Raw genomic sequence first — 24,605 nt, 5'->3', positions numbered from 1 at the left:
GGGAGCTTGTTTCCTTCCCAGTGTAAGAATTGGCTTTTGTAGTTTGGTTTGCCCTGTTCCCATCATGCACTGGGACAGGAACAGACTAATTTGCATACAGCCGGGTTCTGAAACTGGGATGGTGCAGTGAGCTAAAAAACGGTGTTGGATCTAGCCCTGATCTCTTGACTGGGTGAGAGCTTTCTGCTTAATTCAGAGACTCTGTCCCTCACCACCCCTTGTTGTAAATATTTTTGTCCACCCTAAGCGTGGAAGGGTATTCTCAGATGTGAGACCCTTGCTCATTGCACCATCAGGATTCAAGCAAACCGGGCCGAAGATGACTGTAATGCCAGAAACCGGTCCCCGGGAGCTTGTTTCCTTCCCAGTGTAAGAATTGGCTTTTGTAGTTTGGTTTGCCCTGTTTCCATCATGCACTGGGACAGGAACAGACTAATTTGCATACAGCCGGGTTCTGAAACTGGGATGGTGCAGTGAGCTAAAAAACGGTGTTGGATCTAGCCCTGATCTCTTGACTGGGTGAGAGCTTTCTGCTTAATTCAGAGACTCTGTCCCTCACCACCCCTTGTTGTAAATATACATCTTATATGATAAGGCAGCTGCTGAGCAGCGAGGGTAAGAGGCTCTGGGCTGGTCACGTGTATATGTGAGCACACATGGCCATATGTGTGTGGCCTGCGTATGTGAGACTACTTTTTTGCACCTCTCGGTATCTGTGTGCTGGTAGCCTGTAATAGAAGGGCCTCTCCAAGGTGCTGACATGAGGTAGGTCATATAATGTGAGTCTGCATTCACTGTTTAAGACTGTAGAGCATATTGAAAGTCTGTAGAGCTTAACTGAATTATATATTGTAAGCAACATCTACACCAAAGTACAGTGTTGCTCACCTACTGGGTTCAATGTGGTATAAGTCTTAATGTAAACCTGCATCCTCTGTGTAGACCCACAGTCTCTTTCATCATATCCACACTGCTTAGGGCACTTTGAGAATGTTCAGGTTTCTCTGGCTCATCTATAATCAGGCATTTGATCCTACATAGTTGGTCAAGTTAATTACTCTTCTGGCTTGCATGGAGATCAAAGGCTTCCCCACATAATAGAGCCATTAACATTGCTTGACCCAGCTTCCGAAAAAGAGAAGGGTGGAGAGGAAATCTACATGTGTGAATTAATCGTTCACACTGTACCTATGCTGGGAAAGTCCAAGCCCACAGAAACAAAGGAGGAATGGAAGGGCCCTCTTTTTAAGTTTTGTGTGGAAGGGATCAAACAGCTGTGTGAGGTTGAGGCAGACCTAAAGCTCCAGTGGAAGGTCTTCCCATAGACCACTTGAATTTGCCATCTGAAAAGCCCCAATATGCTGTGCAAGAGCATTTGGACATGGTTGGAGTGATGATATGGCACCCTTGGATTGGTCAGTGGTGCCTGTCTTCTAGAAAACTTAATTCCACCTAAACTTCCCTACACAAGGTAGAGACTTTTGAGAAGACTCTGGGCCTTGAAGCAACAGCAGCAAACAAATGCCTTGCTGACATGAGAATCCACCTGATGCCACTGCAAGGAGGGACTGAAGGACTTTAACTTTAGCCGGCCTTCTGAACTTTGATGGGTCTTTCCATTGCCAGTGGAACTTGCCTCATTATGCCTCCTGAGGAACAGCTGGGGGAATGGGCCTATTGGGAAATCCAGGTTTGGTTCCCCTGGGACTTCAATGAACAGCCCTTGACTCGGATGGCAAAACAGAACAAAGCCCAGCCTGGTAACAACATCTAAGCAATGTATTTAGTAGTCCGTACAAGTGTGCAAACCGTCACAGAACGGTTCTCATAATAAATTTTTTTCATGAGGTAAATTTTAACATATTTATTCATTCATTTTTTTTAAATAACGTAATAAGGTGTAATCATATATTATTTTTTGACAATTTGTACACAAAAAGACATCAAGAATACAATATATACATTAATATACAAACCGTTATTAAAGAATGCCTGGAAATGCAATAACACTTAAATAAACTCACTCAAACTACCATTCACTCTAACCATACAAACCTGACCGACCTCACATTTCAATCGTTCCAACATATCACTCATCAATAAAAAACAACCACAGCTATTTTCCAAAAGATCAGAAAAGAATCAATTGAGTGATAACAAGTTTTTCCAAATATTCCAGAATTGTCAATTAATACATGACCAGTGGTTCCTCCATCCAATGGTACCCAAATAAAACAAATGTCCTGGTACAAATAGTTGTAGAGATAGCGGCGATGAGCGTTTCCATAGAAACCTCTCTCCGAGGTCAACCTTCTTCAGGGCGCAGAAAAACAGGATAGAACTAAACCCCAAAGTGGGTAAAATCTTTTTTCTGGGGGGAGCCAGGGGGTTCCTGGGGAAATAAGGAACTTGATCAAAAGAAACAATGGAATGGAAAAGCAGCATTCACAGTCTGAAAAGATAACGTACTGAAACAACCAAAGAACTATACCCAAGGAGACATCAGAGTGTATAAGACAGATTGCTACAAATTAGATCCCTAGTAGCATACTAGGATAGAAAAGAAAACCAAGTGTGCATGTAAAAAGTAAACACCCAGATAGGTGAGTATAGCCAGGTGGGACATCAAGCAAACCATAATTAGACACAATTAGGGGACCATGAGATCCAAGAGTGGGCAAAGCTTACAGTGATAAACACCGCTAAATAGTCTGGTTCTAATACAAAAATTCTCTGAATTCACTGGTATTATGGTAAGACACTTCGGTCTTATGCCATCATATAGACCTGATCTGTGCCCTGTATTCGATACCTGACTATCCTTTTATCTTCTCCATCTAGAGAATCTTTCCTTTGTTTATGAATGTAGTATTTGTTGGTCTGCCTCTGCTTGTGACTCCTTTTGGATTAGAACTGGACAATCTAGCAGTGTTTATCGCTGTATTTGCTCATACTCTTTGATTTCAGGGTCCCCTAAATGGCGCCTTTGACTCTAGAATTACTCTGAGCGAGGCATCAGGCCTAACCTTGTTGATCGTGAAAAACTTTTTCTTGCAATAGGCCCATATATCTGTATTGCTAGTTTGTAGGGTTGCAGTTAGTTGGTGCACATATTGTTACCTGGTACAACACCAATAACAGGAACAGACTAGAAGGACCATATTAGATGCCCCTTATGATATTGTTTTAGGGGTAAATGATTAGCACTGTATGATTATATGAGGCACCTGTAGAAGCGGTTTCAAGTTGGCACTGTACTTGAAATCTTGTAAATATCTGCAATTTAGTGCATTATATTTAGTTGTGTGTTTTAAAAAAGGCAGTGGCTGGACACTGATTTATTGCTATTTTTGTGCATTGTTGAGCTTTGATTTTCTAGCCCATATCACCTCCCTGAGTTATCCTTAGACTGCTTTGCTTCAGTACCCTACGATTCATGTGCCAAAAGGGTGCATGGTCCACAGTTTGAGACAGAGGTATAGAGGCTCCAGGACATCTAAGTTGAAAGAACCTCATCTACACAACTTGGGTCTAGTAACTACTTACTGAAAAAGATTTCTCAAATACAATAGGAAGGAGTTTTGCGATGTGAACACCGAGAAACACAAAAGGAAGGGATTTTCATTGTGAACTCCTTGCCAAACACCATAGGAAGGAGTTATATAGGAAGGGGGCTTTACAATTTGAACTCACTCACAAATGCAACTCTACTGTATGACAAACACCACGTAAAGGTGCTTTACTTTGAAACCTTATGCCAAATGTATAGGAAGCGTGTTTACATTGTTAGTGTAAGGGCAAACGCCATAGGAATGGGATTTGCATTTTAACCATCTGACAAATGCTGTAGGAAGAGGATTTACACGGGGGACTCCCTGACAAATGCAAAAGGAAATGTTTTGCATTGAGAACTCTGTGGCAAATACATTAAGAAGAATTTCCTGTTGTAACCTCATTGACAAATGATATAATAAGAAGCTGTACATGTATTAATACTAAGAGATCTTCTTAACTCCTTCGCTGCGGCGGCTATTCGGCCACAGCGCTAAGGGGGCGGGGGGCCGTGCGGCGCTCACACACTGGTGACGGAACCGCTCCGTCACCAGCCTCGGGTGAGCTGTGCTCATGACTGAGCAGTTCCGTCATGGCCCCGCCCGCTCAATAGAACGCGCCGCGCAGGCGCAAAATGAGCGCCGCGCAGGCGCAAAATGAGGGGGGGGGGGGGGGGGGGGGGGGGGGGGGGTGTGTGTGTGTGTGTGTGTGTGTGTGTGTGTGTGTGTGTGTGTGTGTGTGTGTGTGTGTGTGTGTGTGTGTGTGTGTGTGTGTGTGTGTGTGTGTGTGTGTGTGTGTGTGTGTGTGTGTGTGTGTGTTTTTTTTAAAGTACTGTTTTCATTTTAAAAGTAAAAACACCAGATATCGTTTTTTTTAAAGAATTATTGTACTTTAAATGAAGTTCATTTACGTTTATTCATCCCATTTAGTTGCTTTAATTTGTTCTTCTAGGTTGTCTTTTCTAACTAATCTTTTGATATTCAATACCAGAAGCAATAAAGTTATAGCGACACTGATTTTCTCCTTTAACTTCTAGAATGTCTTACTTCAGTCGCATGTTTGATGAGCAATAACCTTTTGAGGTTGAATGCGGATAAAACAGATGTGTTGTTTCCAGGGAATGCCTCTTAGATCTGGACCTCTGTCTGGTAGTCCCAGGCTCTTTCATATGACCAAAAATGTGGGTGTTAGTATCACTGTTGATCTTACCTTCTGCCAGCATATTAACAAGACCTCTGGTACGTGTACATGTACTGCCTTTTGAAGAAACGACGAGGAATTCTTCCTTACCTCTTAGTTAAAGGGGGAATGTTGGTGATCCAAGCACATTTCTCATCCTTTTGGATTTTAGTAATGTAGCCTTGCTTGGCTTGCCTAGATACCTTATCTGTTGCCTTCAGGTTGTGCAAAATGCAGCTGCTACATCTGTTCCTTAATTTAACTCCGTGCACTTCAGTTAAATCTCAGTTACCAGTGAATAAAAGGATGTTTTTTAAAGACCCTTTGCATGGTGCACAAAGCACTTGCTGGCATGTTTTTTGGAGTAACTCGGCTCTTGGCTTCAGCGTAGGTGCTTTGCCAATGCTTGTTCAGATCCGGGTTTTGACAGTGCAGCTATTATAGAGACATATTGCCCACCCTATAAATAAAATTGCTCCTTGGTTCACCCCTTTCAACCATTGGCTTTTTTCAACCAGGTCTTTCTGCCAATGGCATGAGACATTATCAATCATGTATTGGCACAGCCCAGTGGAGGATTCATCTCTCATGTAATGCTATTGGCTGTTTCAGTGTATTCATCTGTCTCCACCAGAGAGCTTCAATGAGCTGCATGAATGAGTAGTTAACAGCTAAAGTTCTCTCTGTCCACTGGTCCCTCCTGGAATAATCCCTACAAGCGCTGCTACTGCCACGTGTTATCACATTGTGCTTTGCCAACAATTGATTCATTATTTGTGTGGAGTTCGGTGAAACAGCAGTGTATTTACACAACTAATCAATAGGCCTTTGGAGCACAACTGAATGGATGTTTCTTTGCACTTGCTTCCAATTAATCTCATCTGTTGTTGGAAAGAATATTACCTATGAATTCTTAATTAATTGACCAAAGGATGTCTTTTTTAGAAGTGTTACAATGATTGAATGATCATTCTAGGATGTTTGTTCTGTAGATTGAGAATGTCATTGTGTTTCATTTCAGCTGCCGCCTTTTTTGTTACCTACGAATATGGAAAGGTCTTGCTCAGTTCCGGTTCATCGTCTTACTTGTCCCCTGTAACACACATGGCAGCTGCCTCTCTTGGAGAAGTGGTAAGAGAATATAGGATGATTATTTGGAGTAAGTTGGGGAATCAACTGCAAGCCTTTATGGTTGTCACCATTACTTGGTCTTGGTTCATTGATGCTGCTAATAGAAACATACAAAGTTACTAGACGCTAAGGGCAGCCATCTTTAAAATGTTGGGATGGGGGAAATACTTGTGCTTGTATCGAAAACAAAGACAATTGTATTTTTCTGCACTGCTGCTCTGTTTTGTTAACTCGAAGATCTCACTTAAAATGTGGAAGTGTGAGCAAGTCATTTTTCTCAGTAAAGTTTATGATTTGACAAAACCAAACTGATAGCATCAATACTCGCTTATGTATTAATGACCATTTTAATATGCTCTCCGCTTTACAGTTTAGTATTTAAATAAGATCTGTTTGAAGTATTTTCTATGACCATTCCCATGAACAGACTCACTGACCCCCCCCATACTTATTATTTAAAAAATATCTAGAACTGTGTGCATCACAATAAGTTTACTTTTCTTTATTACATATTTGCACATACATGTAACAATACATTATGCATGTAACTATAACCTCTTTGCCTTTTAAAACAATTCATTTCAGTTAATCTCTAAACTTTGATGGCTATAAGAGAGCACACAGATCCAAATTAATTGTGGAGGTTGTTTGTCAAACGTCTTTGAATTCATGAGGGACATTAGATAGAGTTGCCCTTCGCCTCCACAAATCTTTCTTCTTGCTCTTGATCCCTTGTCAGTTGCCGTACGCTGATCACTAGTGATCAGAGGGATTTATAGAAGTCCATTGGAATCTACGGCGATACTCTATGCCAATGATATCTTGCATATGCTTTCAACATCTCGGTCTTCAAAGCCCAACCCAATGACACTCTTAGAACGTTTTGAAAGTTTTGCATTTTATGGAGTGAAATTAGAGAAAAAAGAATTTCTTGCTATATTATGGGCCACCTCCATGGTGGTAAGGGATGATCACTGGTTTCGCTGGATAGTGTCAAACTGGGATATCTGGCTATGCTTTTGTTGCGAGGCTTAGAAAACCTTGTGGCAGACAACCTTGGCCCTCATATATCTTGAAAACCTAGTGACTTTGCCTGATGGTACACCATTCTCTTGTCCCTATCGACCAGGGACCAGGTGATAGCTATAATTGCCTGTTTTCGATGCTTCCAACTCCGAGACAGAAACCCTAAAACAAAGAGCAGTCCATCAGATCCTTTACTTGGGTGGACCAAAACTCTTCCTTCAGTGAATCAAACTGCTTGTGGACTCCTCGTCGGGTGTATTCCGTTTACTTTGTTTGGGATCATACTAACTAGCTCACCAGCTGGTTAAACCGGCATACTTAATTTCTATGTCCATATCTTTGTCGGCCAGGTTTAAGAGAGCAATATATCAGGGACAGAATGGCCACCTATAATTTTTATATGGTTTCACAATTCCTTCAGTACGCTTTGACTGTCTTAGGAAGCTAAAAGTCATCATCTTCCTGCACTCTTTCTCCCTTCTGTGAAACAATGCAGGTATTCGTACATGAAGTCACAAGATCTATTGTCCCACCACCCGCAAAAGTACTGTGTAGGTCTGAGTAGATAGAGTAGGTCTGAGTAGAGAAACCCCATTAGTATCAAGACGTTCCCCGTGATATGCACAGAATACAATCCCAGTTTGTTCTAAAAATGAAGCTAAACAGTCAAAAGGTTTCTTGAAGGGCTGACTGGGACAATTGTCCTTTGCTTTCACAATCTAGCCTATAATTTTCTTTTAACAACCTTGGGACAACACAAGGGTTTGCTTCTGGCCTTTATGACTTATTAATCTCCCATTCATTTTCTGCTGGAGACGCATCTGATACTTTCAACTCCTGGCAACATATCCTGTCCCAAAATGAGGGGGATCAGTCGATATTTCTGATGGGGGCATCATGGAGGCAAGATTACTATAAGATCCTTCAAAACTGGTATTGGACGCCGCCTGTCCTCTGTAGAGCTGGTCTCGGTCCTAACTACTTTTTGGAAACGCCGGCTAGCTTAACGTGACCTCTTACATGTGCTATGGCTGAGTGATACCAGTGGCCTTATCTCTTCAACCCTGAGCAGGACTGCCTGTATTACATACATGATTCAGAAAAGGGGGTGGTGATGAACAGAGTGTCTGAATTAAGCAGACCACTCTTACCCAGTCCAAAGATCAGGGCTTGATCCATCACCGTTTTTTAGCTCACTGCACCATCCCAGCTCAGAACCTGGCTACATGCGAATTAGTCTGTCCCTGGCCCAGTGCATCATGGGAACAGGACAGACCAGACTACCAAGCCAATTCTTATACTGGGAAGGAAACAAGCTTCCGGGGACCGGTTTCTGGCATTTCAGCCGTCTTCAGCCCGGCTTGCTTGAATCCTGATGGTGCAATGAGCAAGGGACTCACATCTGAGTATACCCTTCCACGCTTAAGGTGGACAAAATGATTCAGAAAAGGGGGTGGTGATGAACAGAGTGTCTGAATTAAGCAGGCCACTCTTACCCAGTCCAAAGATCAGGGCTTGATCCATCACCGTTTTTTAGCTCACTGCACCATCCCAGCTCAGAACCTGGCTACATGCAAATTAGTCTGTCCCTGGCCCAATGCATCATGGGAACAGGGCAGACCAGACTACCAAGCCAATTCTTCTACTGGGAAGGAAACAAGCTTCCGGGGACCGGTTTCTGGCATTTCAGCCGTCTTCGGCCCGGCTTGCTTGAATCCTGATGGTGCAATGAGCAAGGGACTCACATCTGAGTATACACTTCCACGCTACATTACATACATGACACCTCAGAGCTGTGGTGAAAATCTGTATTTTTAAGCCATTGGGGTTCTCTGGTATTGCCAACAATTATTGAACGGATGGATTTTCTGTGTGAACTCCTAGTGAGTGATTATCTGTACGGTGCAGAACTAAATGGGTAACTGCTTTAGGATATGGGCCCCATTCCTTGGGAAACTGTAACCCGCCTGCCCTATCCTGAATGTTGAGTAATAAGCTTGCCACTACATTCACACTATGTACCTTTCATCCACTCCGTTTGGATGAGATACTACAGAGCTGACAGCACCTACTTCCTTAAGGCCTCCACGTCTTAGGTCATTGGCATCTTTTCCCCCAGATCTTCAGCTTAAGTAGGAAGCAGCATCTCTAAACTCTTCTACATTATTCTGTTTTACTCATCTTATTTGCTAGGGGATTGATTAATCCGATTCCCCCCAAAATCCTGTTTCCCTCTTTTTCTCCATGTTTCCATTGTTTTCTAAATTTTCAATTTTTTCCAGCTATGATCTCGCAGTATTTCTGCCAATAAAAAAGCCCACCTAAAAGCACCCCATCATTGGGTGACAACCTACTGGAAGCAATAAATAATGCTATATTAATAGTCATCTCATTGATAGTGTTACTGCTACTGTGTTTTTTTGGAGTGTTGCATTTGATGTGCGAGTTATGGTTTGCATGGAAGTGGTACGAGATATGGTTTACAGAGCTGACCTTAACTGGTGAATTTCATGTTTAAATCTGTTTATTGGGATTTCAAATTTACATGTTGAATTTAGAGCACAACGAAAGAAAAACTAAGAGGTACAGACATTGCAAATCGTTTTATTGCAAGTATGGAAGTATCCCACCCGCACGACGATTGCTCACCCATCATTCAATATCATATATCCAGTAATACCCATTATATGACAGATCCTTAGCCTGTAAGGAGAACTGAGACTTTAACTTATAATTCAAAAATGAAAATTACATTTTGTACGTCTATTAATGGGATTCATCAACCATTTACAATTAGTGCTAATGTTCAATGTGCGTGTGGGCATTGCATTTATGCTGGTTCATGTCTGATCCGGTTGCTGTGGCAGGGCCTCAGGAGTTTTCCCCACATCTCTTCAAACTTAATTAACTGATTGTTCAGTTTATTGATAAGGCAATCTTATGAGACCGTTGGAGTCATGACTTCAAGCCGTTCATTCAAGCTGGGAAGGGAGGGGGATTTCCAGTGTCGCGGTATGCAGATTTTAGCCACTCCAAAAGCAGAGTCTAACCATATTTTCTTGTCGTTGGTTATTCCCGCAATGTCTTGCGTATCATGGAAGAGTGACAATTCTATGGGAGGTGGCATAGGCGGGTCACTTACTGTCTGCAGTGTATGACATTTTAGGTACCATTAAGGTTACAGCAACAGCAGGACTGCAATATGTGCCATATCTCCACTGGGATTGGTGCATCTCCAACATCGCACATTGGGTGCCAGCCGTGGAGTATTTAAAAAAAAAAATCAAAAGCTGAGTTTCAGCTTAACCTTTTGTACGCCACTGTCATGGTCTTATATTAATTCAGCTCATTTTGCCTTGGTGCCCAATTTATGCAGGAGAGGTTCCTACTTATTATGCAGTAGTCACAAAGTTGGTTTGGCGTATAGTGCATCTATGAGCGTTTCATATAGGCCACTGACTAGTTTTCAGCCATCATCTTTCTAAATAAGCATTCAAAGTAGACTTGTCCAACTAGCAATGGGGTTTATTCAGTTTGTTAGAGAAACAGGTTTTCAATTGTAGGGGGTATAAAAATGTATTGAAACTCGATTGAAATTCTGTACATGTTTCTTCAAAGGGCTTGAAAGTTCCATCAGAAAAACATGGTTATTTGCCAGTTGTGGCCAATATACAACCTGTTCTGATATTCTGATATCCAAATTGTTCCAGACAGGGGCATGTGTGTGTAGAAAGCCATGTTACATTATTAATAGGAAATTGTCATTACTATAGTTTAACAACCGCCACAATAACAAGGCCAGCACTCAATATGGGAAGGCAAGTGTGCCAGTGAACTACATATTCAATGATCCCAGAGCTAGGTGACCGTGGCGCGTAGAGAATGACGCGCCGACATCCATAGTGGGGAGAACAAGGAAGGATGTCCTGCACATGCACAACATCCAGCATGGCAGAGGAAAGCAAATGTAGGTGCGGAAAGGAGGTATTGTACCCTTGTTGCAGTAAGTAGGAGAGTCAATTTGAGATTCCGGGTAGTGATTAAGGGCAATTTATATCTTAAATTGGGTGAAAGAGATGCGGGAACAGAATACTCGAAGGCCAATATTCTGTGATATTTGTCCACATCAGATAATTCCAGCAGAGGTAGACATGAGATTATGATTATATAAAGAAGACTATCTTTCATTTTTACTAAAGGTTCTACAAAACCACGTTGACATATAGGACAGCATTATGGCTCCATGTTGGGTACACTCCCTTAGAGTAACGGGTAGTTATGCATAGAGTCTTTAGTCATGAATGAAGCAGAGTAACTCATATGGGCAGATAGTCTTCGCCTAAAATATTTAGGCAACACAATTAATGGATACAGAATCCATTGTGTTACAGGACACATCCAGGCTTGATTTTTAACAATGACATGGATACCTGCTAAATAAAGAGGTAGCCAGTGTTTTCCCATAGTTGTTTTTATCAGGAACCCTGGGCTGGTCCAGAGGAACATCTTATCTCGAGCTCCCAGTTCCTCCTTAGTTTGAGCCCACTAGGGTGGTATTCACCTACCCAAGTGAGAGGAGTCCTCTTTGATGAAGCATGCCATCATAGGATGGGTGAAGTATCCAGTCTAATATCTGAAAGATATCCTGTGGGTTGTTAAGTTAGGTCTCAAATGAAAGAATTGATCGAGATTTTGGCCATATAATTTTTGTGTTGTGAATTGGTTTGACTGGGAGAATGTACGAAGGCAGATATATTTCTTTCATTCATTCTTGGTGTGCAAAAGATCGATGTTTAAGTCTGAGACTACAAAATGTCAGTTCTCTTTCAACTTAGAGCAAGAAAATAAGAGGATTTTGCGGTATCGTGGTGTGGTGCTGACGGAGCCCATGCTGTCGGTTATGAACCTGGCACTGGGGTACCCGTCAGCTATCCCATCCCTCCCATATCTGCTAAATGCTGTGTTCCATGGAGGACTGGGACAGCTGCCCGGTGCCCTGGTGACCTATTTGCAATTGGAAAGAGGGCGCTTGGGTTGATATCAGCTCCTCCGATTCTCTGTGGCCCACCCAATTCTGCCACAGATGACTGCCAGAACTGTCAATTGCCTTCATGCCATCTTCAAAGACAGCACTGGGGCAGCTGCAAGTTGCTCTTTATTGTTTTTGCAACGGTACCCAATGATGGGCATGACCGATCAGGGTTTGGGACCTGATTCACTCTATCCTTAGCCTTGGGTAAGACAGTGGCTGTCAAAATCCCACATACTATTGGGTTTTGCAGGAGGGATCTGAAGGATTTCCCTTCACATTAATAGAACTTAAAAAGTACACATTTACTGCAAGTTATTGGTGCTGTAGAAAGGCATCATAATACCCATGTGGCCCATCTGCTAACCATAAAGTGTATTTATTTGCAACTGCCATGGGGCATACCCTGTTTCTGTATCATGCAAGTCTGAAATTATGGAACACATACTAAAGACAGAGTTCTAATACTTAGCAAATGCAATGGAGAATGCCCTGCTTCTGTAGCATCATCTGGTCAACTGAATGAAGATATTGCTTGGAGCATATCATGCACATTTAGAGGTCATTATAGTTTTGAAGATAACTGTTTTGCAGATGTGCAGACAATGCAGAGACCGCAAAGTAACAGATATGTGATCAGACCTAAACATCATTGCAACAAGACTAGAAGCAGAATTTTTCAGTATTTACAAAAATTCCAAAGGAATTTTTGTTCCTCCAAGACCAGTCAAGTTTCCATAGTTCAGACGTGACTGAACCAGGGCTTTCATAGTGTAGATGGTCACCTGGGGTTCCATACATGAGGAAAACCTTTTGATAATTTTCTTTTGAAGAAAGCAAGTTCCTGTGGACTGGTTTTGTTGCCTGATATGTTTTCCAGTGTATTCTATCAGGTGGTATAAGAAGCAATTACATCTTAGAAGGATTTAATTTGAGGAAATTGGCAGATATCCAACATTGAACAAGGGACAGGCATTCCATGCCCACATATTAACTGAATGTTGTCTACATATATGTAAAATGTACCACAGCTGAATGTAAAATCTCATATAGAGGTCCCTATCTATGTAGATGTTATTCAGACAAGTTAAATAAATAGACCCTATTTATGACATGACAGTCGAGGCCTCGATATATGGAGTTAAAGGGTGTGAGGGAAACTTCTTATGACCTATCATCAGTGAATCATTTCACCCAAGCTTGCACTGATTCTAGCACTGATGAGTCTGGTTAGCACCACCCATACTTGGGCAGGGCAGGGATTGTCTCAAATACCCACAACCCCACTCTTGGCTGTTGGAAACGTAGTCCAAGAGCACACATAATTGTCATACTTCTTTTTATTCTGCTTGGACTGGAAATCCCAACTCTGTTTGGTCAGGGGAGAGGGACTGTCAGAAATCCCCTGTCTTGGGCAAGTAATTCTCCTCACAACTCTTGAACAAGGCTGCCAGGGTGTGATGACATGAGGGGGGAGTTGGTGCCCTGGTGCAAGTAAATATTCATCTCATACACTTGGGCTAGATAGGAGTTTGTGCCTTATTTTACCCCTTCATAGCCCATAAGGAAATGCTTTGTTTTCAGGGCTATTTGCCTAGTCTTCTTAGCTCTCTATCACAAAGGGTCCAAACAACTCTCCTCCCTCTTCAAGTGGTACACCCCAGACAGGTCACTCAGATCTTCCTCAGCCAGGAAAGTTTCAATTCCCAGGTTTCCCCGAGAGTCAGGTGGAGTGGCAGGTACATTTCCGGGGCTGCCGTCAAGCTATGGAATTTCATTTCTGCCCACATTGCTAGACTTGACTCCTTTGTCTTATTCAAGAAATCTTTAAAAACATGGCTTTTTTCATCGTAGGCTCTTTCTTTCTATGCTTATGAGCTCTTTTTTTTACATGCTGCTAATATACCATCGGGTTTAGTACTCTCGATATATTAATTTTAAATTTAATTTAGGCAGGCTGTAGAAGGTGAAAAATCACAGAGTAGATGGAGGTGCATAAAATCCAAGGCACCACACAGAATACTAATAATTATAACGGGCCTGCTCCTGCATAAAGAATAAAGTACTCGGTCCCGTGATATGTACTATAATGTATGTCCCAGCCGGGACTTACACTCGAGTGTAGTCAGAAGACTTTAAAATTCAGCTCCTACATGGTGGAAAGTATCCGTCCATTATTAATTTAACTGGAATCGGAATGATCACACGCAAGGATCCATCAGGGTAGCCGGTCAGAGATGTCCGAAATGCCCCTCCATCTACTCTGTGATGCAGTGTTAAACCGAACTAGCATTCTTTGCTTCTCTTCAGAAAGCAGACCTGTACAATATTCAGAATTGATACTGACCCCTTCACACAGAATATTCATCTTCTCCACTGTATGACAAACATGTGTATATCACAATTCCGAAACGCGCGTCGGCACATTTCCTGTTTTTTTGTATTTTATGTTCAGAATTTCGTTTTGTAAATTGTGTGCATGTTTGTAATTGTGTGTTTTTCATGATTTTGTGTCTAGTTTTGGCCTTGTGGTATTGAAGAACCTGTATTGTCTTGCCTTTTTGTATGTACCTTTTCCTTCCTTTTCTTTCTTGCTGATGTGTACATCAAGTTCACAGTTCCTCGTCTCATTTATGGGGCTCCGCAAATGTTGACGTTTTTATGATATTTTATGTATACTTGTGATATCAAAAAACATGTATAAAATTATTCATATTTTTGATAATACATTTTGAATAATATGATATCTGGTCTATAGGATATGTATATTTTTGGGTGTAATATCTTGCTTTAAAGTATATAGGGAGAAGTATCTGTAGTGTTTTATTGCGTATTCCCTGCCTTCTTCTCCCTATTACTTGCATTATCAGTGAGGGACCCTCATGTTTCTCTTGTGTTCTTATGTCATCATGCCAGAATAACATTACAAAATCATTTTTGCCCTTAGGCTATGGTTGTATAGTACTCTGAAGCAGCCTGCATGTTTGTTCTATAGAAGTATCAAACATCATAAATAGTGCCACACTAAAAAGTGCATAAAGAACGTGGGCCTTTTGTAAATCCTTGTATATCGTTCAAATGGAAAATGATTATGTTTAGAATCTATTCAAAGTGAATATCCTGTGAAACAAACGGAGTTAGCATGATTTACACATTTAACACTGACACGGATTGCATAAAAAGTGATGCTTGAACATTTTAAAGAGTTTATGGTTTGGTGTTGTGTACTGCTTAGATATGTGCAAGGCCAGTTATAAACTGCAATTTTGAGGTATTCATATTATTATGCTTCAATCTTCATGACCAATCATCTGCTGTATTTGTTGCAGATTTTAACAAAAACTATTTCTGTCTCAAAAGGACGACAAGTTAGTCAATTTACTGTAAACAGTGTGCAAGGCTGCACCATCTAAGCACTCTGTGAAAGTGAACTGGTGGCCTTCAGGTGTTGATTAAAGTAATTATTAGTTAAGGAGGCGACAGTGATGCAAAGCTAAAGTACGAGCTCCATTTGATTGACTGGGGTTGAGACTGTTGTCTGGAGCAAGGAGCAAAAACCTTAACGTAAATGACGTTGGGGTCGAATCAACTACTTTTTCTCTCTTTCTTAAACTTTAGCCATGCTGCACAGCATGCCAGATGCTGTACAGTGTGGCTAAAGACTATTGACCAAGTAAATAGTTCCCAAATGGTGACCAATTGATTTTGTGAATGCTTCTTTATAATATGTTTGGGTGTCAGCAGAATGGGTGCTTGTTGTGTCCTTTTCATGGAAGAGAAAGTACACTTGAATTCCCAGCACTGTCTGAAAATGATGAAAAAAAATGACGCCTCCAAATAGGAAATATATTTGATCAGTAACTGTCTGATGGTTCAGAGCTGTTCACATTTCCTAAGAAATGTCCTGTGTGTCAAGAGTCTTATATTTGTGTCCTAGAAAATGAAATTCTCTGCCTAAGAAATAATACCTGTCACCATCCAACCTCTAGAGAAATGTTTTCAGCCCGTGAATCTCAAAATGTCAGTCGCGGTGACTGATCTTCATTGGATTGTTTATCAGACCCAATTGACAGACAGTTGTAAGAGCTTACGACTTCAGTTAGTATGGGCTCCGACTGTACAGAACTACCTAATCCATTGGTGCCTTTATTGTTATTTATTTTTTACACCACCCTTTTAAATCTGTTTAGAGTATGTTTTGAGATAGTGATGCTAAAGAAAGTAAAAAAAAAGCAATAAGAACTTGGTTGAACTATAAATTCTGTTTTACCAGAAAATATGCATTTATCAAAAACATATTCATGTTGGGAAAACACTTGGCATAACATACGAAATCATTTTTACAAATTGATTTGGAATAACTGAATAAATAGATAAAAAAAATGCTTTGTAGATCTATAAATTGAGTCATGAAAAAATTGAGGGTTTGGTCTTCTGTGAAATACTTCCAACTACAAACCCCGTACTAAATGAGCCACGTGCACGTTCCACACGTTTATCAAATGAGGACATCACAGCAGTGCAAATGTAAACGGTTCACATTACTACAGGTTTGTTGCGAGACTGAGACATGGTGAGTGGATTACACAGCCACCAACCTTTGCAGCCCTCTGTTTTTGCCGCATAAAAATTGACAAGTGCATGTGTTGACGGCAATGTGGTGGGAGAAGGGAACTAATATACATTTGGTTTGTTTGCGCTCTCTTGATGACATACTGGAAAGAGGTGTTAGTGGCAATTAAAGAGATGATGAGCACCCCTCTCCCAACCCCACCCATCCCATCTGAAAAATGTTTGGGCCGAGCTAGCACTAGCCAGAATGTGGACAAACTACACCACCAACTATGTACATGTTATACAATAAAGTATTGGACATAATGCCTATGGAGCGCGTGACAAGACACCTGGTTAAGGTCAAAGATGACTTCCTGTCAGTCTGGCAAAGAATACCTGGCTATAAGGATAGGGACTGTTTAGAAATGCCATATTCCCAAGACTAAGAGCTCTGCCTCATTTGACCAAAATGCACACTGTCAAGATTTGCTATTGATGGCCCGTTAAGTTATGTTCAGATAACTTTATTCGGTTATAGTGCACAATAACCATAAAAGTACAATAAAATCACATCATTTAAAAGGAAAATAAGCATACTATGCATAAAAAAAGAACAAACTATCCGAATTCATACATATTCATACAATAAGCTCATTACAGTTTAGATAATTATCGATTTCCGTGAAATAAAAGCATTTTTAAGAAAAGTCGAGAGGAATGCGACAGTAAAAATATTATCAAGCTTCTGGATTGCTTAAAACGCAGGTCGACATTGTCTAAAATTCATATACATTAATATAGGCATTATCCACCATTTTCTCTGAATTGTGTAAAATTTACAAAAGAATAAAATGTGGATGTCCGATTGATTGGACAAATCGTCACAAGGACATTTAATGATTCGCTTTAACCAATCATTCACATTAGGGAAACTTAATAACCTAAACAGAATACCAAATCTAAAATGGATAAATAGGAACCTTTCAAAGTCTCTCATCTGTAAGGTAATATATGGTTGGATGGCATTCGCGGTCATTATCAGTTGAAGTGAAATCACATATTTTTTTAGTAAACTCCACATTATCCCTACGATCCTCCAGATAAGTTATACATAGTTTTTTCAACTCTTGCCTCGGGATCTGGGTCATCATCAAGGGATCTTCATAATAATCCTGATGACCAATATTTACAAGGAAGGTCTTAATGTACTGTAACCATCTCAACTTGTGGACACAATCAAGATTTATAGCATCCCTCAAAATGAAACGGTTAAAAGAACATTCCTCTGTGGTCCCAACCCTGTGCCACAGGAGGACCGGTTGCACCTTAATAAAATCTTCCAAATACGGAATTCCAAGTTCAACATGGCAATTATGGGTGGACACACCGTCCGGTACTGATAGTAAATATCTAAGAAAATTATTTTCTGTTACCTGAAGGGTAGTTACATTTGAATCCCCCAAGATACCCGCACCATATGTGGCAATCGCAACACAGCTTGCTTTATAAATACATAAGAGTTCTTTAATAGGTTTCTTACCCATTTTTTTCCTAAACGATTTGAGGGCCATTATAGACTTCGAGAACAGCAACCTCCTAGTTTTTACTGCGTTACACCATTGACCAGAACAATCAAACAAAATACCCAAATAGGGAAAAGTTTGAGTAAAATCTAACTGTTTGGCATCAATATACATAGTTTTCTTTATCTTATTTGTGCGTGAACCACAGTTCATACAAAAAGTTTTAGTGCAATTGATTTTCAAATCCAAATTGGTCATAAAAGTAGTAAATGATGTAATCATTTTTTGCATTGCCAGTGGAGTCCTTGCCATCAATACAGCATCATCAGCATAAATTAATGCTGGAATTGAGCGATTTAAGGCCATAGGCATGTCTTGGCATTCCTGAAGCAAAGTTTTTTCTAAATCTTAATGTAGATGGTAAATAAAAATGGGGTAAGGACGCATCCTTGCCGCACTCCTTTAGCAATGCTAAACATCCTAGTGCAGTCACCTTTCTTTCCAAATCTAATGGAAGCCCTAGCACCGTTATACAAATCCCTAAGGAATTAAATGATGTTTTCCGCCACCCCCAAACGTTCTAAAATTAACCACAACTTACTGTGCGTAACACAGTCAAAGGCGGATGTTAAATCTACAAAAGTTAAAAACATCCTACCTCCGTTAGTTTTAGTATATTTTTCTAGGATTATATGTAAATTAAGGCACTGATCCACAGTGCCAATACCTTCCCTAAAGCCATATTGGAGGTCACTAATTATCTTATGCTCATCTGCCCATATGTGTAACCTATTTAAAATCACTCTACCAATGATTTTGACTGTCGAGTCCAACAATGATATAGGGCGATAGCACGCGCAACTAGTCCTATCGCCCTTTTTAAATATAGGAACTATAATAGACTCGTACCATGTCGATACCAATCCAGCGGAACAGGAGGCATTAAAAAGTCGAGTGAGCAATGGCGCCCATAAAGTCATATTATTCTTAAAAATATCAACCGGAACGCCATCAGGGCCCGGTGCCTTTCCTCCCAGGCTTCATTTAATGCTCGAAATTACTTCCTCCAGAGTAAAATTCAAATTTAAATTGCTCTTTGGTGGATTCATCGCGCCCTGCTCTGCTACCTAATCAAACATTTCTTCAGTCAGAGTGGGTGCACTATAGAGCTTTTCAAAAAACCTCACCCATTCAGCTTCGGAAATGGCAATCTCAATCCTTGCCCTAGAGTTATCATTAAAAAATGGTGCATTTATTGCCCTCCAGAAGGCTGTCATATCACGGGATTGGGAAGCATCACATAATGCTTCCCAAGCTTCCCTCTTCAATACATCCTTTCTCCTCTTTTGATCCACTTTATCTCCCCTACGCAAATCCCTGATCAGATCCTATCAGGGGCATTCAAGGCACGTTTAATGTTGGAATATGCCTTGGTGCATATAGTGTCAAACCAGCTAGATCTCTTTCTATTCGGGTTTCTTACTTCCACCCAAAGGCTGGCCTTTATTTGTGCGGTAATAATCTTAAAGTTGTTAATTATTTCAGTGTTATCAACTGCCTCACTCATACAAGCATTAAAACTAGGTTCACAAGTCTCAATTAATTTGCCTAGGAAGTCATCGGGCACTACTTTGGACCACTTCAGTGCACAGCCATTCTATCTTAAAAAGGCGATATTACTCGGATAACGCCTAGATATATGATCATGCTCGTGAACCGAATATGGATTTAAAATTTCAACCCTAATAGGGAAATGGTCACTTAGAGGATTCTCTAACGTTTTATAGTTTAAAACATTTTCTCTATTGCATGAAGATATCATAATAAAATCAATTGTCCAGAATACCCCTCTACCGTTAAAAGTTGGGGAAAATGACATCTCAGGTTGACACATTTTGTTTGCGAACCCCAAATCACATGTAAAGATAATTTCATTCAAAAGATCTCCAATTTCAGTGTGGACAAAATGTGTTAAATTCGTGTCTCTATCCAACATCAGACCACAGGTCCCCTTTTCTCCCCTTTTGCATGGTGGACAGTTGAAATCACGCCCCCCCCCCCACCCCCCACACACACACAACAACAGACTCTTTAGTTTCCTTACCTAACAAACTGTAAATATCAGTTCTCAAAGTTTTCAAAACTTCTGTAATGTCTTCCGGGGGGACATTGTTATAAATGTTCACAATTATCAAACAAACTTTTTTGTTAATATGTATCCTAACCATGTGATAAAAACAATTATTGCACACAATCTCTATTTTTTCACATTTAAAAAGGTTGGATACATAGGTGCAAAGCCCACCTTTGTCTCTGCCACGCAATGTGCTAATAGCTGGTGTAAATATAGTTTTAAAGCCGCTCAAATGATGCACTTCAACCGCCCATGTCTCTTGTAGACTAACAATATCATATTCATTGATATGTTTCACCCAATTATGGTAATCTAGCTTGGATCTCAGACCGGCGATATTCCAGTACATGATGGACCAAGTATCCTTATTTGTCTTATTAGTGACAATACGAGTAGTCCCAGCATCTTCTATGTTATCATGGTTGTACTCTTTATTCAATCTATGGTCCATAATTTCTGTTTCGTTTACTATATCAGAATGTACTGACTCTGTAATAACTCTAGTTCCTGAGGATTGCTGGATTGGACCTGTTATATCATGGTTTCCCGTCACCATTTCAGGTAATCTAATTTCAGGGGGTTTGGCATTTGCCTTCTCCAAACTTGGTCAATCTACTCCCCTGAGCCCAGATAGAGATTCATAGCGATTACCTGTCGGAACGTTAAACTGATTTTCCAAAGAGAGGGTGGGGCCACCTCGAAATGAGTTATGGAAAAAAGGGCCATTGAATGTGGAAAATGAAGAGGGATAGAAGTAGCTTAAATCAAAGGAACAATTCCCCCCATGTTTCTATGATGGTAAAAGCCACTTATATACTGTGCCACACGTGGATCTCCAAAATTAACGATGATACAGTCCCCATACATGTCTTTTATTCTGTGGCCCACCCAGCTTACTCTGCGAACATTTAAAATTTCTCCATGTAGATCCGGTCTAAGAGGTCTGTTTCTACTTAACCAAAACATTACCTTATTTTTTAGTTCATAATACGTTTCTATTTTATCATGTTTCAGCTCCGGCACACCTGATAGTACAACTACATAGGGAAATGAGTCCAGAGGGAGATCTAATCTTTGACGACTACCATTTCCTTTGTCTCTATGTGGTAATGCTTTATCGAGTATGGTAGTTTTCCTCGTCCTCCCTACGTTCTCTGAACTCCTTTCATCCCTCACTCCCTGTCCCTCTAAACGATCCCCTCTTTCTTGGGCCTTCGGTCTATCTGATAGTATTCTATCACACTCTTGCATGCCATTTACTGGCAGAAATAACTCATTGATTTGTCTTACCGAGGTTTCAGAGGGGCTGATTAGTTGTTTAACAAGAAGGGTAGTTACTTTTCCAGGTTGAATAGACCCAGACTCTACTAATTTACCCAAAAGTGCAGAGTTAGCCAGAGTTGCCTGTTCAAGCAGCCCTAACTTCTCACTAATCCTTTTCGATCTTTCCACTAGTGGGAGGATTAAAGAGTTCACCAGGAGTTCCATTTTTTCCAACAAACCCTCCATACTTTTGGCCTCCATTATCAATGGCTCCACCACACTTATAAAATGTGTTTTGGTAGGGGAGCGATATTCTGGGCTTGTATAGTATTGAGATTAGTGCCCTGTGCCAATTTTACAGCTACCTTAGGTATTATTGTGACTTTGGTCTTTTTTGCACGGCCTCCCTTTTGTAAATTCCCTCCCTGTTTCCTCTCAGCATTAGAACCCATAACCGCTGATCGATCGGGTAGTTTAGTATTGATGGTGTGTATGTTTATTAATTGAGTAGATACACTAGGGCCAGAATTAGTCGGTATATAGACTAGAGAAGAATCAGTATTAGCAACAATAGTACTAGAATCCAGTATAACTGATTTATCAAGTAGGTGTTGGGTTCTGACATCTTCCGGTGAATTTGATATAACTGCTTGGTCTGGGGAGGGTGCTAACCCTATACCCCCCAATGATGATCGCCTCAAATACATGGGGTCTAGGGACAAACGGCGTTCAGTTAGAGCATTTTCATGTTCCAGGACCGATGTGGCCCTGATAATGAACGCATCTAACGTTACAGTAACACCCCCTCCCCTCCAAGTATTTGCTGGCTTATTCCCTTTCCCATTTTTTTATGCCATCTACCCCAAAAAAGAAAAAGCAAATATACAAAATATTGTAACTAATTGGACAAGTTATAAAATCAGATACTTAACAATGACAAAATGATATAAAGTCTTACAGTAATTGCAACGTTCGGGGGGTAGCCCAGCCCAGTCTCCTCCTGTCTCGGACGGGCTCAGACGGGCCCGCCCTTGGCCCGGGATTTGCCCGGCGTGAGCGCGCGCAGCGGGAGCGGCAAGTCTCTTTGTAGGCGCGGTGATGTGGCTCAGGTGCGGGCCCTCCTGGCGCCCCCTGGGTGTTGTAGTCCTTGTCCCTTGCAGTCAGACAAGCAAAACACACGATGCGGCTTCCGCGAAGCGGGAGCGGCCAGGCGCTTTGTAGGTGTTGTGATGTGGCTCAGGTGCGGGCTCTCCTGACGCCCCCTGGGTGTTGTAGTCCTTGTCCCTTGCAGTCAGGCAGGCAAAACACATGATGCGGCTCCCGGGAAGCGGGAGCGGCGAGGCGCTTTGTAGGGGCGGTGATGTGGCTCAGGTGCGGGCTATCCTGACGCCCCCTGGGTGTTTTAGTCCTTGTCCCTTACAGTCAGGCAGGCAAAACACACGATGCGGCTCCCCTTAAGTTATGAAGATCTGCAGACACGGAGTGTGTGGGGTGGATGGAAGTGTTGGACATGGGGAGGATATTGAACGTTTATTTATTGTGGGTCTATGATAAAGAAAATTCAAATAAAAGGTATTAAAATTGATAAATGGTCAGTTTTTGAGGTGCTTATGATCTGGTTGCCAAAAGCTCTTGATAGCTCTGAAATATTATGTATAGTGATGTCAATGATTACCTAGCTTCCCATCGTGTTTTAAAATATTAAAAATCTCTAGTGCTGCATCTCCGTAATCAGTTTTTTTTATTTTTCAGCGGCTAGATGCACAAGAGGCAAATGTTGTGCTTCATGAAATACCCATAGCGTAACTAAAAAGAACTCTGCAAACGCCAACTGATAATACTCATTTTAAACAAAATGCAATTGGGGGAATGTTTAAGTCAAATTCGGGTTTACATTAACATATAAGGAATCAAAACCCATTGATTTTCTAAAAGCAAGAAGATTTGCAACTGTAACACAAGATGTTGTTAAAAAAAATCGGCAATAGTTTCCATCACAATACACTTGGTCTTATATATCCAAGAAGGATACTTTTCTTTGGTAATGGTCTGTGGTAAATTACTTGGTTTGATGTAAATAAAAGGCTACGCCGTGGACAACATACCTTGATTCTGAGAGTTCTTAGGCGTAGCGAGCGGTAAGATGACGGAATTTGGGGAGGAGGGAATGTCACGTTGTGCACATACTATGAAAAGATGCCATTTTGCATCTACAGAAATTAAGTGAGGTGGTGCTCGAGTCTTCTGATAAATGGAGAGCAACAGTCCTACAGAATCGCAGTGACTATGAGAAGGAAATTTGCGGCCAAAAGCACTACAGTATCAGCAGATCTCCTACCAGAAATTCAAATTGCTATCAGGTGCCCCATGGCAAATGCCTTTGACTGAATGTTGCCAGAGTAAAAATGAAAATGAATACATTTATCTAAATGTATCTTGTCTAGGTCCTTCAAACAGATGTGCATTGCAAAAATATATAACATCTCTTCAAAACTACCAGGAACAGCCTGTAGCCCCTGTATGTGGCTCTGCTCTAGAGCCTTGAGTAAACACGTAGAAACTGCGTAGAGATCATTTGTTGCACAGGCTTTCAAAAGAGATAGCACAGGCCTGCTCATTCGCAAAATACACACTGAATTCCATGCGCAGAAAGAGACTTTTGGTTGTGCTTGACAGAGGATCTCTTGATACAAATGTCCATAAGGAGGAAACACTAGGGGTGCTCAAAATTACCATCGATAAAGGACACAGACCATCTGAAATGCCAACATAATTGATCTTTTTTTCACAACATATTTTATTGGTATTTGTAGCCATATTTGACCCATAGGACCGGTTATACAAGAGTATTAAGGTAGAATACATATCATGGCCTAGTTACTTTAGCAGATGCATCAATACCTCAACAAGATTAAACATTAATACTAACAAATGCTTTAATATGGGGGAAACGGCCACTACAACGCGGCCGTTTCCACGCATAACCATAACCACGCATGCATTACAACACATGCGTGGTTACAACGAATAGCCTTTACTACGAGATATGTAGTAAAGGCATGTGTGCTAAAGTAAAAAAAAAGAAAGGGGGAGCTTGGGAGGTCTCCCCCCCCCCCCCCCCACCAAAATAAAAGCGTGAGTTAGAAAAGGGGGCTTGGGAGGGCACCCCCCCCCCCCCCCAGAGGGCACCCCCCCCCCCCCCCCCCCCCAACAA

The 24,605-nt window shown here is 41.1% G+C and overlaps 1 protein-coding gene across 2 annotated transcripts in view; it reads left to right on the top strand.

Annotated features, from left to right (window-relative positions):
• The window catches only part of SLC25A26 (solute carrier family 25 member 26), an 885,107-nt gene that overhangs the window by 231,010 nt on the left and 629,492 nt on the right, over positions 1 to 24,605 (top strand). For both annotated transcript variants that reach the window (XM_086936841.1, XM_086936842.1), the window contains exon 3: positions 5,753 to 5,862. In XM_086936841.1, coding sequence (XP_086792967.1) covers positions 5,753 to 5,862 — 110 coding nt within the window. The remainder of the gene's footprint in view (positions 1 to 5,752; positions 5,863 to 24,605) is intronic.

This window comes from Lissotriton vulgaris, chromosome 9, assembly GCF_964263255.1.
Source record: "Lissotriton vulgaris chromosome 9, aLisVul1.2, whole genome shotgun sequence".
Lineage (NCBI taxonomy): Eukaryota > Metazoa > Chordata > Amphibia > Caudata > Salamandridae > Lissotriton > Lissotriton vulgaris.
Note: the sequence above shows the minus strand (reverse complement) of the source record. Positions and strands in the feature narration are given on the sequence as shown.